This window comes from Muntiacus reevesi, chromosome 3 (genome assembly GCF_963930625.1).
Source record: "Muntiacus reevesi chromosome 3, mMunRee1.1, whole genome shotgun sequence".
In the NCBI taxonomy this organism is placed as follows: Eukaryota; Metazoa; Chordata; class Mammalia; order Artiodactyla; family Cervidae; genus Muntiacus; species Muntiacus reevesi.
Window position 1 is genome coordinate 243,577,183 of NC_089251.1, and position 14,931 is coordinate 243,592,113.

Below are 14,931 nucleotides of genomic sequence, written 5' to 3' on the forward strand. Positions count from 1 at the left end.
TTTTGTGACTCAAAATACGTTATATTCATTTGTTTCTGATTATATTTCATTTGTTTTCCCTGCCAGATTGATTTGTTTTTTTGTCTTTTTTTTTTAAGCATTTAAAACATTAACATGATTCTAAGAGTCAAAGCAGAGAGAATACCATTGAATTATCACTCCCACCTAACTCTTCACTCCATTTCCATTCCCCCATTTTTTCACCCCTTTTTACACCACCTGTCCATATTAGTAACCAACCTCATTAGTTTCTGGCTTATTTTTCTGTATTTCTTTTTACAAACATAAGCACAGATATACACTTTTTTCTTATTTTCCATTTTTTCTTATACAATAGATAGCATACTGTACATAATGTTTTTCTGTCTTCACTTAATGATACATCCTAGAAATCATTTCATATCAGTTCATGGAAATCTTTTTCATTTTTTTACAAATGCTTAGTACTCTATTGTGTGTGTATATACTGTAATTTATTCAGCCAATTACCTATGTATGGATGTTCCTGATTTTTTAAACAGAAACAACTTATATCACATTGGTTAGAATACACAGATAAAAAGAAGAAAAACAATCCTTTCCCCAAGAGCATCTTTTCATGGAATAAAAATATAGAGTTGCATATACTCTATAATCAACTTTTGGATGTAATATAAATCTGGTTGTGTGTTACTCAATATGAATTAGTAACATTTTAATAGTACATGTTAATCCATTGTTTGAAGGTACTATGGTTTTATTTATTTAATCTCAGTTTTGAACATTTGGTTGCTTGTTTTCAAACTGCTCCAGTGAACACTGTTGTGCCTATTGTTTGATGCATTTTTAAATTCTTCTATGCAAGTGACTGGAAGTTTACTTAGTCAAGTATTTTTACATGTTTAAGGCTTTACATATATATTGCTGCATTGACTTCCAAAAGGAAGTGCTAATTTTACCAGATCCTCAGCAACACTGTTACCATTTATTTTCCCTTTTAAAAATAAAATCCTTCCTGTGCTAACCAAAACCCCTATGTTAAATTCACGTGTATATTCTCAGAATCTTCCTAGTGTTGGTTTCTCCTGACTCCTTTTCAATTCTGGTTAACTCATCTTTACTTCTTTGTTCTTTTTTTTTTTTTTTAAGGAAACAACTTCAGTTTTTTAATTTTTTAAAAAAAATACTGTGGTAACATAAAAAATTTGCTGTTTTAACCATTTGTAACTGAGTCAGTGATATTATTTATATTCACAGAATTGTGCAGCGACCACCACTATTTCCAACACTATTTCATCATTCCATAGAGTAGCCATTTCCCCTTCCACTCAGCTGCTTGATAACCTTTATTCTATTTTCTGTCTCTGAGAATTTGCCTGGTCTATATGTATAAGTGGAATCATACAATATTTGTCCTTTTGTGTCTAACATATTTCACTTAGCATGTTTTGAAGGTTTATCGTGTTTTATAGCATGTACGAGAGCTTCATTCTTTTTTGTGGTTGACTATCTTTCCAGTGTGTATACAGACCACGTTTTGTTTATCCATGTTTATTTGTTAGCGGACATTTGGGTTGTTTCCACTTTTTGTCTGTTGTGAGTAATGTTACACTGAACATTGGCACACATATATATTTGTTTGAGTCTCTGATTTCAGTTCTTTTGGATATATACCTAGGAGTAGAATTGCTGGATTATATGGTAATTGTATGGTTCGCTCTTTGAGGAACCATCAAACTTTTCCAGAACAGCTACATCATTTCGCATTCCTATCAGCTTTATACAAATAATCCTAGCTTCTAGCATTGTTTGTTCCAGTTTTGCCATTCTCGTCACTTTTTCACCAATCTGAGAATGACTGTGAAGCACTGCAAGTGTTGATTTAGGGGTTACAAATAAATTATAGTGAGCAAGCCCGTGGGCAAATATGAAATCTGTGAAGTGAGGATTTACTATATCTTGATGCAAATTGTATATACTGAATATAACACAAATACATATATAGTGTACACCTAGGTTTTTACATTTCTAGGTGCTTTTATCAAGTTGAGGTGATTACAGCTGTTACACTGAGAAAACAGTAACAGGTTATCACTTTTTAAAAATAAGGTGAGCTTATTTTAAAGTTCTAACATGTACATGAAATACATGTATATGTTAGAATTTTTTTAGTAGTATCGTTTGTGTTTTAACCAAAGGTTAGCTTAAATTGTGTTCCTTCTTTCAAATTTCTAATGCTTTTTAAAAGAATTTTTTAGATAATAAATCTTATATAGTACCCATCTTTAGTCCGTTGTACCAATATGTCTTCATAGCTACTCAGATAGCAGCTTTAACTACAAAGTTTTAAGGTTCATTTGGAGAAAAAAAGGATTTTTTTTTTAATGAATTTTTGCTTATTTTAGATTTTGTCTAAATTTTAATGCAAATCTCTTTCTTCAACTTGAGATTTACTTTATGTTAGGGATAACAAACTCTAAGAACCGTAGATCTTAGGCAGGTAACATAAGGGAATAAAGACTGCTGGAATGAGAAACTTAATTATTAATCTTTCTATTAGAGAAGACAGGGATATTCAGCGTGACCAGTTATTGCCACATGCCAAGTGCCACATCTTCCAGGTTTAAAAAAGGTCTGGAATACGGATTTTTATATAGAAGTATCCAAATTTGTAAATCTTGGCAGCTAGTTTAAAAATTTATTAACAGTACACAGGATGGACCACTTCTGTTCAGGCCCCATGGAACACGCATGAATGCGGCAGAATGTGACCTGGGCTCTACCTGTTTAAAATGCTAAGGCTGAAAAAGTACTGTTATTAAACTCAAACTGGTGCAATGTTTTGGTAAGTTATGGTATACCCAGGTAGTAGAACATTGTACAATTATGGATATTCAATAAGAACCCAGTTATATTCAAGAAACATGAATGGATAGATGTAACAACAAAACATCAATTTAATTTCATGTATGTTTTCAATAATGTATAGGTATTTCAGAACAAAATTTTGAAAATACATTATGTCAAAAGTATCTTGTATTCAATTCTATTTAAGGTTAAGGTAAATAAGATTCTATTATGTTAAAGTATGTATGAATTCTTGTTTTCTACATTGTTTCCAATGCAGTTATTTTCTTTTCCTTTTTAGAGATGCTAACTTTGTTTTTCTCTGACTTTGTTTTTATTCTTCTATCTGATGACTTCCAAAAGAACAACAAAACCAACTCCTCATTTAGATGGGTAAAGATTATTTTCATGTATTTTACAACCTATTTTAAATTAATATATTAAAATAAGAAACTTTTATTTAATCAGCTTTACTTGACTCTTTAGGCATCATGTGGTTTTTGGGCAAGTGATTTCTGGTCAAGAAGTTGTGAGAGAAATAGAAAACCAGAAAACAGATGCAGCTAGCAAACCATTTGCTGAGGTGCGGATACTCAGTTGTGGAGAGCTAGTTCCAAAATCTAAAGGTAAAAGCAAGTATATGCTAACTTTTATGTGCACAAAACAGTCTTAATTAGTTGGCATGAACTTTATACTAGAGTGAACATAAGTATGACATTTTTGTGTATTTTTTATGTATTTTTGTATTTTTTAAATGTGTTTTACCTTACTCCATATTTTGTTCTTTTACTGTGAAACTGATTAACTTTTCTTGTCATTAATTTACAGTAATTTGTCCTTTTGCTTCCACATTGTTTTTTAGATTTTTTGAAAAGTGTAGTTGTCTAAATAGTGTGGTAAATATTCTTCTAGGAAAAGAGTGTGGGGAGGATGACAATTGAAGAGATTAACATAAGCTGACAAACTTTATGGGAATAAATTATTTCCCCTTCATGCACTACGTAGATTCATAAGCATCTGGCACGTTTGAGACACTTTTTTTGCTTAAACAAGAAGACTTGAAGTTAACACAACTGATAGTTTACTATGATACTATCTGAAATTGTAAGAACTTGGTTTTAAGTATTTAAAGTCTTTATATTAAATATGAAATATGTAATTTCTATTGTTTATTACACATATTGAGTATGATAAGTCTCAAAGTAATGAGGTGAGATTACCTTCAAATCTGTATGGAAAACAATAAAATATTGAAATGACCTATTCTTAATCATCTAAGAAATAATAAATAATATCAGTACTTAGTTTTTCATGTTTAACAAATGTGAGAATCATCTAACCTTTCTTTTCTGATCCTCACGAGAACTATATAATACTATTTCTCTCCATTCCACAGATACGGTCAAGGAAATTGTTATTTACCACATCAGATAACTGGACCCAAGTTTGCAGGCTCCAGATCTAAAGCTTTGTTAGGTGTTGCTAACTCATTAAAGTCTTTAATATTCCTTTCAGAATTGCCATAAGTAGAGCATTCTGTTCTCAAGTGTAAGTATACTGATGTGCTCTGTAATATGTACATTTCATTTTGCTTTAATATAAAAAGACCCACAATGTTTCTGGAAGAAGATTCCCACACACACACAGATGCACACAGACAGGGTTTGTGAGATCTTAGTTCCCCAACCAGGGATCAAACCTAGGCCCATGGCAGTGAAAGTATCAAGTCCTAACCACTGGACTGCCAGAGAAATCCCTGAAGAAGACTTATTTTTAATTTTCTTTCTCTGTGTTTTGCTTTGATTCAAATTATTTCATCTCTGTATGTCAAATATATACCTTGTAATCCTTTGCAGGAATATTGCTGCAGCTCATACTGGGGCTGTTCATGAGTCTGGCTATCTGTCCTTATTTACAAATAACAGTTATAATACCTTGTGTTCGAGGTGATTCAGAAAGAATGAGTGTTGTTGAGTATCTTACCTTTTTTAAAAAACATTAAAGCTAAAAAGCAATCTATATTAAACTTTGCAAATTTTAGACCCTGAATCTTGCCATTTTATTCTTCAAAGTGTTGTTGGTACAATTAGAATATTTTGGTTTAAGGCATTTCTTCCCATATCATCTAGAAAATCTTCATATTTTATTTTGTACTTAATTGTTTTTTGGCTTTTTTCTTGTGTTTTATAATTTTTAAGGATCTTGTGTTAGGATCTATTCTCTGCTTAGAACAGTTAAGAATGCTGTGTGGTTACATATTTAGAAAGAGATTGAGGTAATTAAAAAGCTTACATCTTAAACCATAAAAGTTATCACAGACTCTCTAATACATTTGGTGTAAAATTCTTTTTGGTATTAACTGGTCAGTGTTTGAATACTTGCTGAGTCAGGATGAGAAGGTGAATGAATATCACTGTTGATATATTATTATGTTTTTGTCATGTATTTTCACCTGAATTGATAAATACTAATTTTGCCCGTGCCGTTGTGGCCAGGAAGTTGTGCTGAAAGTTGATGTAGTGTTCTAGTGTGTGTTCCTCAGACTCATGCTGAGGAAGCATATCTTGCCCTAAGCCATTTCATCAATTGAGGAAAACCTGTCCCTTTGTTAGTGTCTTCCCAGGAGTTATTGAAAAGATCAGGTTTGTTTCAAATATACTGTCCTTGCCTGCTCTGTCCTGGATCACACTGTGGAAGAAGGAAAAGAGCACATATTACCCTGCAGTCCTTCAATTATCATTCAGAACCTTGGTCAGAATGAATTTTGTCATGCTTCTGTATGATCTTTTTTTTTTAGGCATAGCTATGTCTTACATCCAGTTTATATTTGATGGCCTTCTTACAGTCTTAAATTGGAAATAGTCAAAAAGTTTTGGGTAGCACAGTGGTGTTCATCGTCATCATATTCAAAACCTTGTTTAAGGGTTACACACCCCAATTAAAAAATAAATAAATAAATATAGAATTTTTTTTTCTTTTCTTTTTCTAACTTCCTTAAAGAAAACAAAAAGACTTCTGAAGAAATCTGTCTGGGCCCACCTATATGTGGTCTTGGTGAGTCTAGGCAATCTTCTTGTGCCTTTGTACCTTTGCTGTTGTGAGATTGGAAATTCCACTTTTTCTGGCTATTTGAATGTGCTTGAAAAGGTTCAGAGTCAAGGGGAACATCCTTCCAGCAGGCGCAGAGGGGGAACACTGGAGACTAACCAAAACTGCATCCCTGTAGAGGCTATCAAGGGGCAGAGTGGAGGATAGAACACAGACCAGTGCTTTGATAAGAACACGTCCTGGTTTTTAAAAGTTACCATGATCTCAGATCATGCTGGTCTCTTCAGAGTTCACTGCAGTTGTTAAAGAGATATCCATACACCTTTACCATGCAGCGTGAGATGGAACCAGTGATATATTACAGAGTACATAGAAACACAAGTGCTGAGTTATGGAAAATGGCAGTAAACAGTTAAATGAGCAGAAATTTTGCATATATGTAATAGGAAACAGATTACCTGGCATTACAAAAAGAAGAGCACAATAGAGCTGGTGGATCTTGTTCTTAGGAAATAGTGGAAAAGATCAGAGACTCATTTGTATGGTGACAGGATCCCATTTCAGTGTCTTTATTCTGGAATTAAGAGCCATGATGATGGCATTTTTCATGGAAAATAGTGGGATATTAAACTTAGAAACTGTTTAAAGGGGAGACCCAGTAATTTTGAAGTGAAAAGAAGGTTATTTTAGGTATAATTTCATTCTTTACTTCAAACTTTATTTTGATGATGGCCTGGAAAGTTTCTTCAATATAAAGGTTTCATGTGAAATTCCTTGGTATAAAATTTATAGCTCTTAAAAAACTAGTAAAGCAACATTTTCTTACCTTACATTTTTATAAGTAAAATGTTCTGGAAACTTGTCTTTTCACCTTAACATCATACTAGTAAAGTCAGTATCTGGTAATGTATACCACACCCTACCAAGAGTTTAAAAGTGTTGCTCTTTGTAATTCCTTTTTATCCATTATGACGCTTAATGATTCTTAACTTGCATTGTGTTTTGCTTTCAGTACTACTTCATTTTATTTTAGAGATAGTTATATGCTTATAAATGATGCTTTGAAATAGATTTCATTTAAGTGGTTAGACAGGAAGTAGGTTTTTAGGTTTTTTGGAGAATGTGGTGACAACTGTTGTCAGACTTGAGAGTTTTAAATTTTCTTCCATTTTAAAAGTTAATACATTTTGTTCAAAATTTAGAAAGCATAAAACTATAGTCATTGAAAAGCCTTTCCTCATATCTATCCATATCTCAGGCAGATTATATTGCCCTAAAAATAGTTATGAATCTCCTTCTGATCTTCTATACTGCTGTGATATTTTGCTTTTCTTAAACGCTTACATGAAAAGTGATGTGAAAGCGAAATAATGGTTTCTTAAATGTATTTAATACATTTAGAGGGCTTTCCTGGTGGCTCAGACTGTAAAGAATCTGCCTGCAATGCAGGAGATCGGGGTTTGATCCCTGGGTTGGGAAGATCCCTTGGAGAAGGGGGTGGCAGAGAACTCTATGGACCGAGGAGACTGGCGGGCCACAGTCCATGGGGTCGCAAAGAGGTGGATGGATGCGGGTGAGCAGCTAACACTTGCACTCTCAGTACATTTAACAGGGAGACTGGGCTTGCTTTTTAAGAAACCAACTGCAGTGTATTTCTCTGGAAAGAATCACAATGTAAAATAAATATGGATTGGAGCTGATGAATAAAGCTTTGTTAATCATGGGGTAAAGCATGACTATGTTTTGTCAAGTAATTTTAACAGCTGTATTCTGTGCTGCTTGTTGTTGTTTAGTCACTAAGTTGTGTTCAGCTCTTTGCGACCCCGTGGACTTTAGCCTGCCAGGCTCCTCTGTCCATTGAGATTTCCCGGGCAAGAATACTGGAGTGGGTTGCCATTTCCTTCTCCTGGGGATCCTCCCGACCCAGAGATTGAACCCATGTCTCCTGCATTGGCAGGCAGGTTCCTTACCACTGAGCACCAGGGAAGCCCCTTCTGTGCTCATGTGAAATATTTTTATTTTGCCTGCATATTATATAGTCCCAGATATTTTTATTTAGGGTTTCTCATATTCATTATGAATTTATTTCCTTCCTTAGGTTTCTTTAACTTTTATTCTCCCCGCTAGTCCCCATACCTCAGGTTTTTAGTATATACAAGTAGGTTTTTCAGTTCGCATACCCACGCTGCCTTACCAGCAACAGTGGTCTTGGGACGAGATTAACAGTTGGATTCATGAGACAAGATAGGCTTCACTCAGCACTAAACTTATTTGTCATTGTGAAAGGATATAGGGCAGGAAACAGCACAACTTGGACAGCAGCGTCATAGTGGAGATCTCTGGTTCTAGGCAGAGCTTGCATATGTCCCGGGCATCTCATGCTTAATATTAATAGGTTCATAGTCCTGAGAAGCATGCTTGGGTGAGAAAAGACTACCTTAGTTTAATGAAGCTTTTACCTCTGGTATCCATTAAGCATTTATACCTAGTTGCCATTCTGCAGTGCAGCAGCATCTCGTCAGTACTAGAAAAACAATCTTGATGGTGAATCACAAACCCTTGGTCAGGTGTACAGTAACTTAGCCAGATTCTCATTTATCTCTACAACTCAGTGCACTCCTATAAATTCTGAGTTAAGAGTTTCAAAAGTCCCCAGCAATATCAGCAGAGCCCTAGAACTTCCCTGGTGGTCCAGTGGTTAAGACTCCATGCTCCCAACGTAGGGAGTATGAGTTTGATCCTGGTCAGGGAACTAAGATCCCACATGCCACACAGCATGGCAAAAACAACAACAGCAACAACAATAAATCAGTAGATCTCAGCCCTGTTCAGCAAAGCCACTCAGCTGACCTTTAGATTTGTAAGAAATAATAAATAATTGTTCTTTTAAGCCACTAAATTCATTAAAGAAAAAAAAAGAGTTTCGAGAATGATTTGATCAAGTGCCAAATCCTCAGGTGTTCCTGAGAGGGGAACACAGAAAGGTTACAAACCAACTGAACCGTTTCAGTTAAGGTCAGTAAACAGCCAGTCAGTAGTCAGTCCCAAAGATAAATTTTTTGTCCTCTTTGATTTTTTAAATTATGTAAAATACTAACATTTACTAGAATGGTTGAAATAGTATAACAAATTCCCATGTTCGTTACCTAGCTTTACCAATTAATTTATGACCAATCTCATGTTTCCTATCCTTGGCCACTTTTCCATTTCCTGTTTGGAGCAAATTCTAAGCATAATGTTTTTATTGATAAATTTTTCACTATTTATCTCTAAAAGGTGACTTTTCTAAAAAAAGTAAGCATGCCATAAGCATATGCAGACATATACATGTATATTCCTAAATGTAAAAAATCTTTACAATGTTCACATTTTTAAGTTTATAAATGTTAATTTTTTTTGATGTTTGAGTTTGAATCCAAATCAGGTTCAAGCATTTGGATTGGTCTTGTAAGTTTTTGGTTTGTTTTTCATAGATTCTCCCACCATTTCTTTTTATGTTTTCTTGAGATTTATTTGTTGAACAAGCTAGGTCATTTTACCTGTAGGGTTTCTTTCCTATTGCACACACTGAACTTTACTACTTGCATTGTTGTATTATGTAATGTGTTCCTTCTATGCTTCTATTTTATATAACTTTGTCGTTAGACCTAGAAAATTGATCAGATGCTGTTTTGTTTTGTTTTGGCTGTGTGAGTCTTAATTGCTGCTCAAGGACTTTCTCTCTTTGTGGGTGGGGCTACTCTGTTGTGGTGCCTAGGATTATCGTTGTGGTGGCTTCTCTTCTTGGGGAGCACAAGCTCGCGGCGCGTGGAGATCAGTTAGTTGCAGCACACATGCTCAGTAGTTGTGACTCATGGGCCCTGAAGTGCTGGCTCAGAAGTTGTGGCCAGTGGGCTTAGTTGCCACGTGGTATGTAGGAATTTCCCAGAGTAGGGATCAAACCCACGTCCCCTGCTTTGGCAGAAGTATTCTCAACCACTGGATCTCAAGAGAAACACCCCCTGCCCCTGTTTTAATTGGATAGTTGAATTCACGTCTTTAAGTCCACCATGGTTTGAATTAGAATACTTGTAGGTGGCCAGGCTCTATCCAGTCTGTCATGTCTTTCCCCAATTCCTGATTAACTTCACTTATTTGTGTTAGTTTCCTAGTCCTTAAATCATTTGAGCTTGGTGACCCCTTTTGAAAATTAAAACTTTCTTTAACCCAAAATAAAATTTCAATTTGAAATTAACTTTTGGGGGGCTTCCCTGGATCTTCATTGGGCTTTCTATATAATACAGCATGTGGGGGCTTCTCTTGTTGGGGAGCTCAGTCTCTAATCATTAGAGGCATGCTCAGGCATTGAATAAGCCCATTCCAATGGAATCGTGCTTCTTACCTTTCCACATTCATGCAAAGTGTTTTTTCTATTACTTCTCTCCTACAGTTCTGCTTCCAATATTGATAATGAGAAAAAGTTGAAAACTATAAGAATATTAGAATCTGAGATTCTTGAGTGTTATTTCTGTGCTTTAAAAAAATGTTATTCAACTAATTCCTGAAATTGACTTAGTTTAGTGTTTTCACCTGTTAACTTTTCCAGAATTCTTTAGATATAATTTCCAGAATTCTTTAGATATGGATATAACTCAGACCCAGGAATCCGGTGGGTGTGTGCAGTGTGCACATTATCAGTGATGCCCAACTCTGTGTGACCCCATGGACTGTAGCCCACCAGGCTCCTCTGTCCATGGGATTTTCCTGGCAAGAATACTGGATTGGGTTGCCATTTCCTTCTCCAAGGGATCTTCCTGACCCAGGGATCGAACCCATGTCTCTGACATCTCCTACATTGACAGGTGGATTCTTTATCACTGAGCCACCTGGAAATCCCATGAATCTGAAAGTCTGGATTCTAATCTTGAGTCTTAACTCCTTTACTGTACTGCTCAGTTCAAATACTGGACTTGGAGAATCTCCCCCCAAAAATCTAAATTTCCTCTTAAAAGTTTGTCTAAAAAGTGTTGACCGAACTGTTTTGCTTTTTATTAAAGCTAAGAAAGAAGAAAAGAAAAGGCATAAATCATCTTCTTCCTCCTCATCATCATCCAGTGACTCAGATAGCTCAAGCGATTCTCAGTCATCTTCTGATTCTTCTGATTCTGAAAGTGCTTCTGAAGAGAAATCAAAAAAAAGAAAGAAGAAACATAGGAAAAATTCTCGTAAACACAAGAAAGAGAAGAAGAAGCGAAAGAAAAGCAAGAAAAGGTCTTAATTTACTTTTACAGTACTGGCTTTGTATTCTAATTACCTTCTGTTTATATATAAACCTGTTGGGATATTGAATCAATTATATGGTACGTGAAAATATTAATACTTCATAGCATGACGTTTAAGACCATTCTGATATTCTATAGTCTATAGATTAAATTTGGATACATTTCAGTTTTCAACAAAATCATTCAGTTCATTTTGTCTGAATCCAAAGACTTTTTTGATTAGATATGTTTGTATTTTATGGAAGGAATTTAAAATTACTAAGAATTATAGGAAACCAATGAGTATTTTCCTTTTTTTTCCTCCTATGATAACATAAAGCAAATTATGTCAGCATATTTACTTTCTTTTCTGTTATGTCTGAAAAAAATCTGTCTTTGTACTCAAGCTCATCTTCATAAACCTGTTGCCTCTAAAGCAGTTTCTTTACGTGTATTTTAAAGTATTTTAAATTTATCAGTGCAGTGCATATGGAATATTTTGGTTCCATTTTAAAGGAAGTTATTTTTTGAGAATGTGATAATAGATGCATTTGGTTTTGGTTTTAGGTTGGTTTGTCAGAGGAACGAGTATTTTCCCCGTGTAACTGCATCTTTGGTCAGCAGTTGGGGACCGGATGATAGATGGATAGTATATTTACAAAGGAAAGAAAGACCAACAATTGGAAAATTGAGGTGGGTACATAATAACCAAATGGAACTTGTTTGTGTATTTCTGTTAAGCGCATCTAGTGAAAGTGAGGCTGAAAATCTTGAAGCACAACCCCAGTCTACTGTCCGTCCAGAAGAAATCCCTCCAATACCTGAAAACAGATTCCTAATGAGAAAAAGTCCTCCAAAAGCTGATGAAAAGGAAAGGAAGAACAGGGAGAGAGAGAGAGAATGGTATGTCAATATGTTTATTTTACAAAGGGCCCTACATTCTCTATCATAGAACCTTTCTTTTCTAAAAAAAAGCAACAGGTTTAAAAATTGTAGATAAGATTTAATTGGTGATCTTGTCCTAAGATTGAAATTTTTTAATTGGATAGTGTTACTAGCAAAGCTCCTTTTTGCCAATCTCACAGCTGAAAAGATAAATTGACTTAATTTAGACAGATTTTTAAATAAAAGTAACTTTTAAAAAAAGCACTGCAGATGGCAAAAAGATATGTTAAGTGGCATTCCAGACAAATTCCATGTAAAACAAATGTTTTACTCTGTTATTTGTATACCTTAAATTTTTAAGCTAGTAAGAACCTTTATGTTTCAGTTTGTCTGGTGGGAGAAAATGCTGTTTTCTTTGCCTGGTTTACAATATTGTGGTATTGAAAATTGATAGTATGTTCAAGTACCTTGAAAATTTTTCTACATAATTCACATTATTAAAGTTAGTAGTTCTGTTGGTTCTTTATGTATTGTTTTAATAATTATGTCCAAAAATAAGGAGAAAAAGGTGGATATCTTTCTCTTATTTATGATCAGAAATAACATAAAAGTGATAAAAATCTACTCATTCCCCCTGTACTTTCACAATACAGTAAAAATATAAAATAAATCTTGGTTACTTGAATTGGGTTAATTTTGATGAATTGAATTGAGTTTACTCAACTGTTAGGAAAGGATGTTTCTGAGGAAGTAATATTAAGGAGAAAAGATTTGAACTACAGTTGGTATTTGGGAACAGAATAGTTCTTCATCCTCATGCATTACAAGATTCTAGCATTCCTGACTTGTGGTCACTCAGTACCAATAGCACCCTCTCATCATTGACAGTTGTTAAAATGCTCCCCTACTTTTCCAAATACCTACTGAAATTGATAATACTCCTCGTTGAGAACCACTGATTATATGTAAGATTTTATTATTAGTTTATATTAATAGAGCTATGTTCTCCACGTTTATTTTTATTATATAATGTGTTTTAATTTTCCCTTTGCTTCCTTCTAGTAATCTACCTAACTCCCAGCCTCCTTCATACCAGAGACGACTGTTAGTTACTAGGTCTGGCAGGAAAATTAAAGGAAGAGGACCAAGGGTAGGTGATTATTTTCCCAGAAGTCCTGATAATACTGCATTTATCTTAAATCTTGGAGTGTTTAATATTTTTTTCACATAAGTAGTTAAAATTTAGAGTAGATGTGGATATTGAATTGTATGTTCTCTTTTTATAGTCCATCTTTGTGTTGGTTCTTCTACGCTGAAAGTCCATGAGATGTTAATGGATTATACATGTCCGGTATAAAATGAGATTGAGGTTTTTCTTGTGCCTCTTTGTTACTTCCTGACCACTGTGTGTCTACTCTTGTTAAAAATTAATCCTATTCTTACATTTCATACTCTTTTTCTTCACTGGATTGTCCTCTTCAGAATTTAAATATCTTCTTATGTTTGCAACATTTTAACAAACAAGGCTATACTTGGTATTACTATTTCTTTACTCCCTGCTTGTTCCTTAGTCATTTCAGGTTGTCTTCTGCCATTCTCCTGAAAACAGCACTTGCTTTATGGTCAGTTCCATGTCACAAAATCCAGTGGATCCTTCGGTCTTTATCTTGGTTAATCTCCCTCCTTGTAATACTCTTTCTCCTTTGCTTCCGGTGTCTTTTCCTCCTGGCTCTGGCTAGTCTATCTTAAATTTCCAATGCCAGTTCATACTACTCTGCCTGATCTTTAAATATTGTAGTACCTCAGAGTGCTAACTCTTCTCACTTTGTGTTTGCTTCTTGGGCAGTTTGACTGCCCAAATCACTCTTGTAATTTCACTGGGTACCTGTGTACTGAAAACTCAGTTTTTCATCTGCTTTTCTGGTACCAAAGCCTTATTTGATGACCATTTAGATGCCTGGTGGACACTTCAAACTCAGCATATACAGTGTTGAGCATAAGCACTCTTCTTCAGGCCTGACCCTCCTTTAGGTTCCTGGTCTCAGTGATAAACACCTCCATTTGTGCAGTTACTTAAACCTGAAGCCCAAGAATCATTTTATTTCTCATCTTTCTTTTCTACCTTTTATACTTATCTGTTGCCAAATCCTGTTAGTTCAATCTCTCTGATATGCTGAAATCCATCTACTTCTCTCAAGTTCCACTCCTACCATCTTAGTTCGATTCACTATGATATAGTCTCTGAACTATAAATGGCTTCCTAACTGGTCTCATGGCAGTTCTCAAACTTTTTTGTCTTAGGACCTCTTTACAGTCTTAAAAATGATGGAAGATTCAAAAGAGCTTTTGTTGATGTGGGTTATAGCTGGCAATATTTACTCTTTTAGAACTTAAACCCAGGAATTATTTAAAACAAGAGTATATAAGCACACATTTCATTAGCAGTGGTAACAGATATCAAACCATGTCATGCCTTGTTGATTTCCTACCTGAAAATTGGGAGAGTTTAGTTAGTTTAGAAGGCATGGAAATATCAGACATTTTTTGAAACCTAAAAATACATACACTTTAGCAACTGTTGTAATGCTTTCGTATTTTTATATGTTAATTTTTTCCCCTCTATTTTTTTAAAGCGTTATCGAACTCCTTCTAGATCCAGATCAAGGGATCGTTTCAGACGTAGTGAGACTCCTCCACATTGGAGGCAGGAGATGCAGAGAGCTCAGAGAATGAGAGTGTCAACTGGTGAAAGATGGATTAAAGGGGATAAGTAAGATTTAACTCTTATTTCAAATGTGCTAATTGATTTTTTTAAACTATTTTAAATTATTTGATTTAGAGTCATTTTAGTTGTTTCTGAAAATCTTAAGGAAAATAGAATATCATTTCAGCTAATAAAGTTTCCCCAAAACTTTTTTTTCTTCATTTTTTA

The 14,931-nt window shown here is 34.6% G+C and overlaps 1 protein-coding gene across 6 annotated transcripts in view; it reads left to right on the forward strand.

The window, feature by feature from the left end:
* PPIG (peptidylprolyl isomerase G) overlaps positions 1 to 14,931 on the forward strand; it is a 40,358-nt gene that overhangs the window by 20,430 nt on the left and 4,997 nt on the right. For 5 of the 6 annotated variants that reach the window (XM_065931709.1, XM_065931713.1, XM_065931710.1 and 2 more), the window contains 6 exons: positions 3,190 to 3,219; positions 3,313 to 3,452; positions 10,911 to 11,124; positions 11,856 to 12,017; positions 13,062 to 13,149; positions 14,633 to 14,769. In XM_065931709.1, coding sequence (XP_065787781.1) covers positions 3,190 to 3,219; positions 3,313 to 3,452; positions 10,911 to 11,124; positions 11,856 to 12,017; positions 13,062 to 13,149; positions 14,633 to 14,769 — 771 coding nt within the window. Of the gene's footprint in view, positions 1 to 3,189; positions 3,220 to 3,312; positions 3,453 to 10,910; positions 11,125 to 11,681; positions 11,808 to 11,855; positions 12,018 to 13,061; positions 13,150 to 14,632; positions 14,770 to 14,931 lie in introns of all 6 variants that reach the window. The other variant, XM_065931715.1, reaches the window with a different exon arrangement.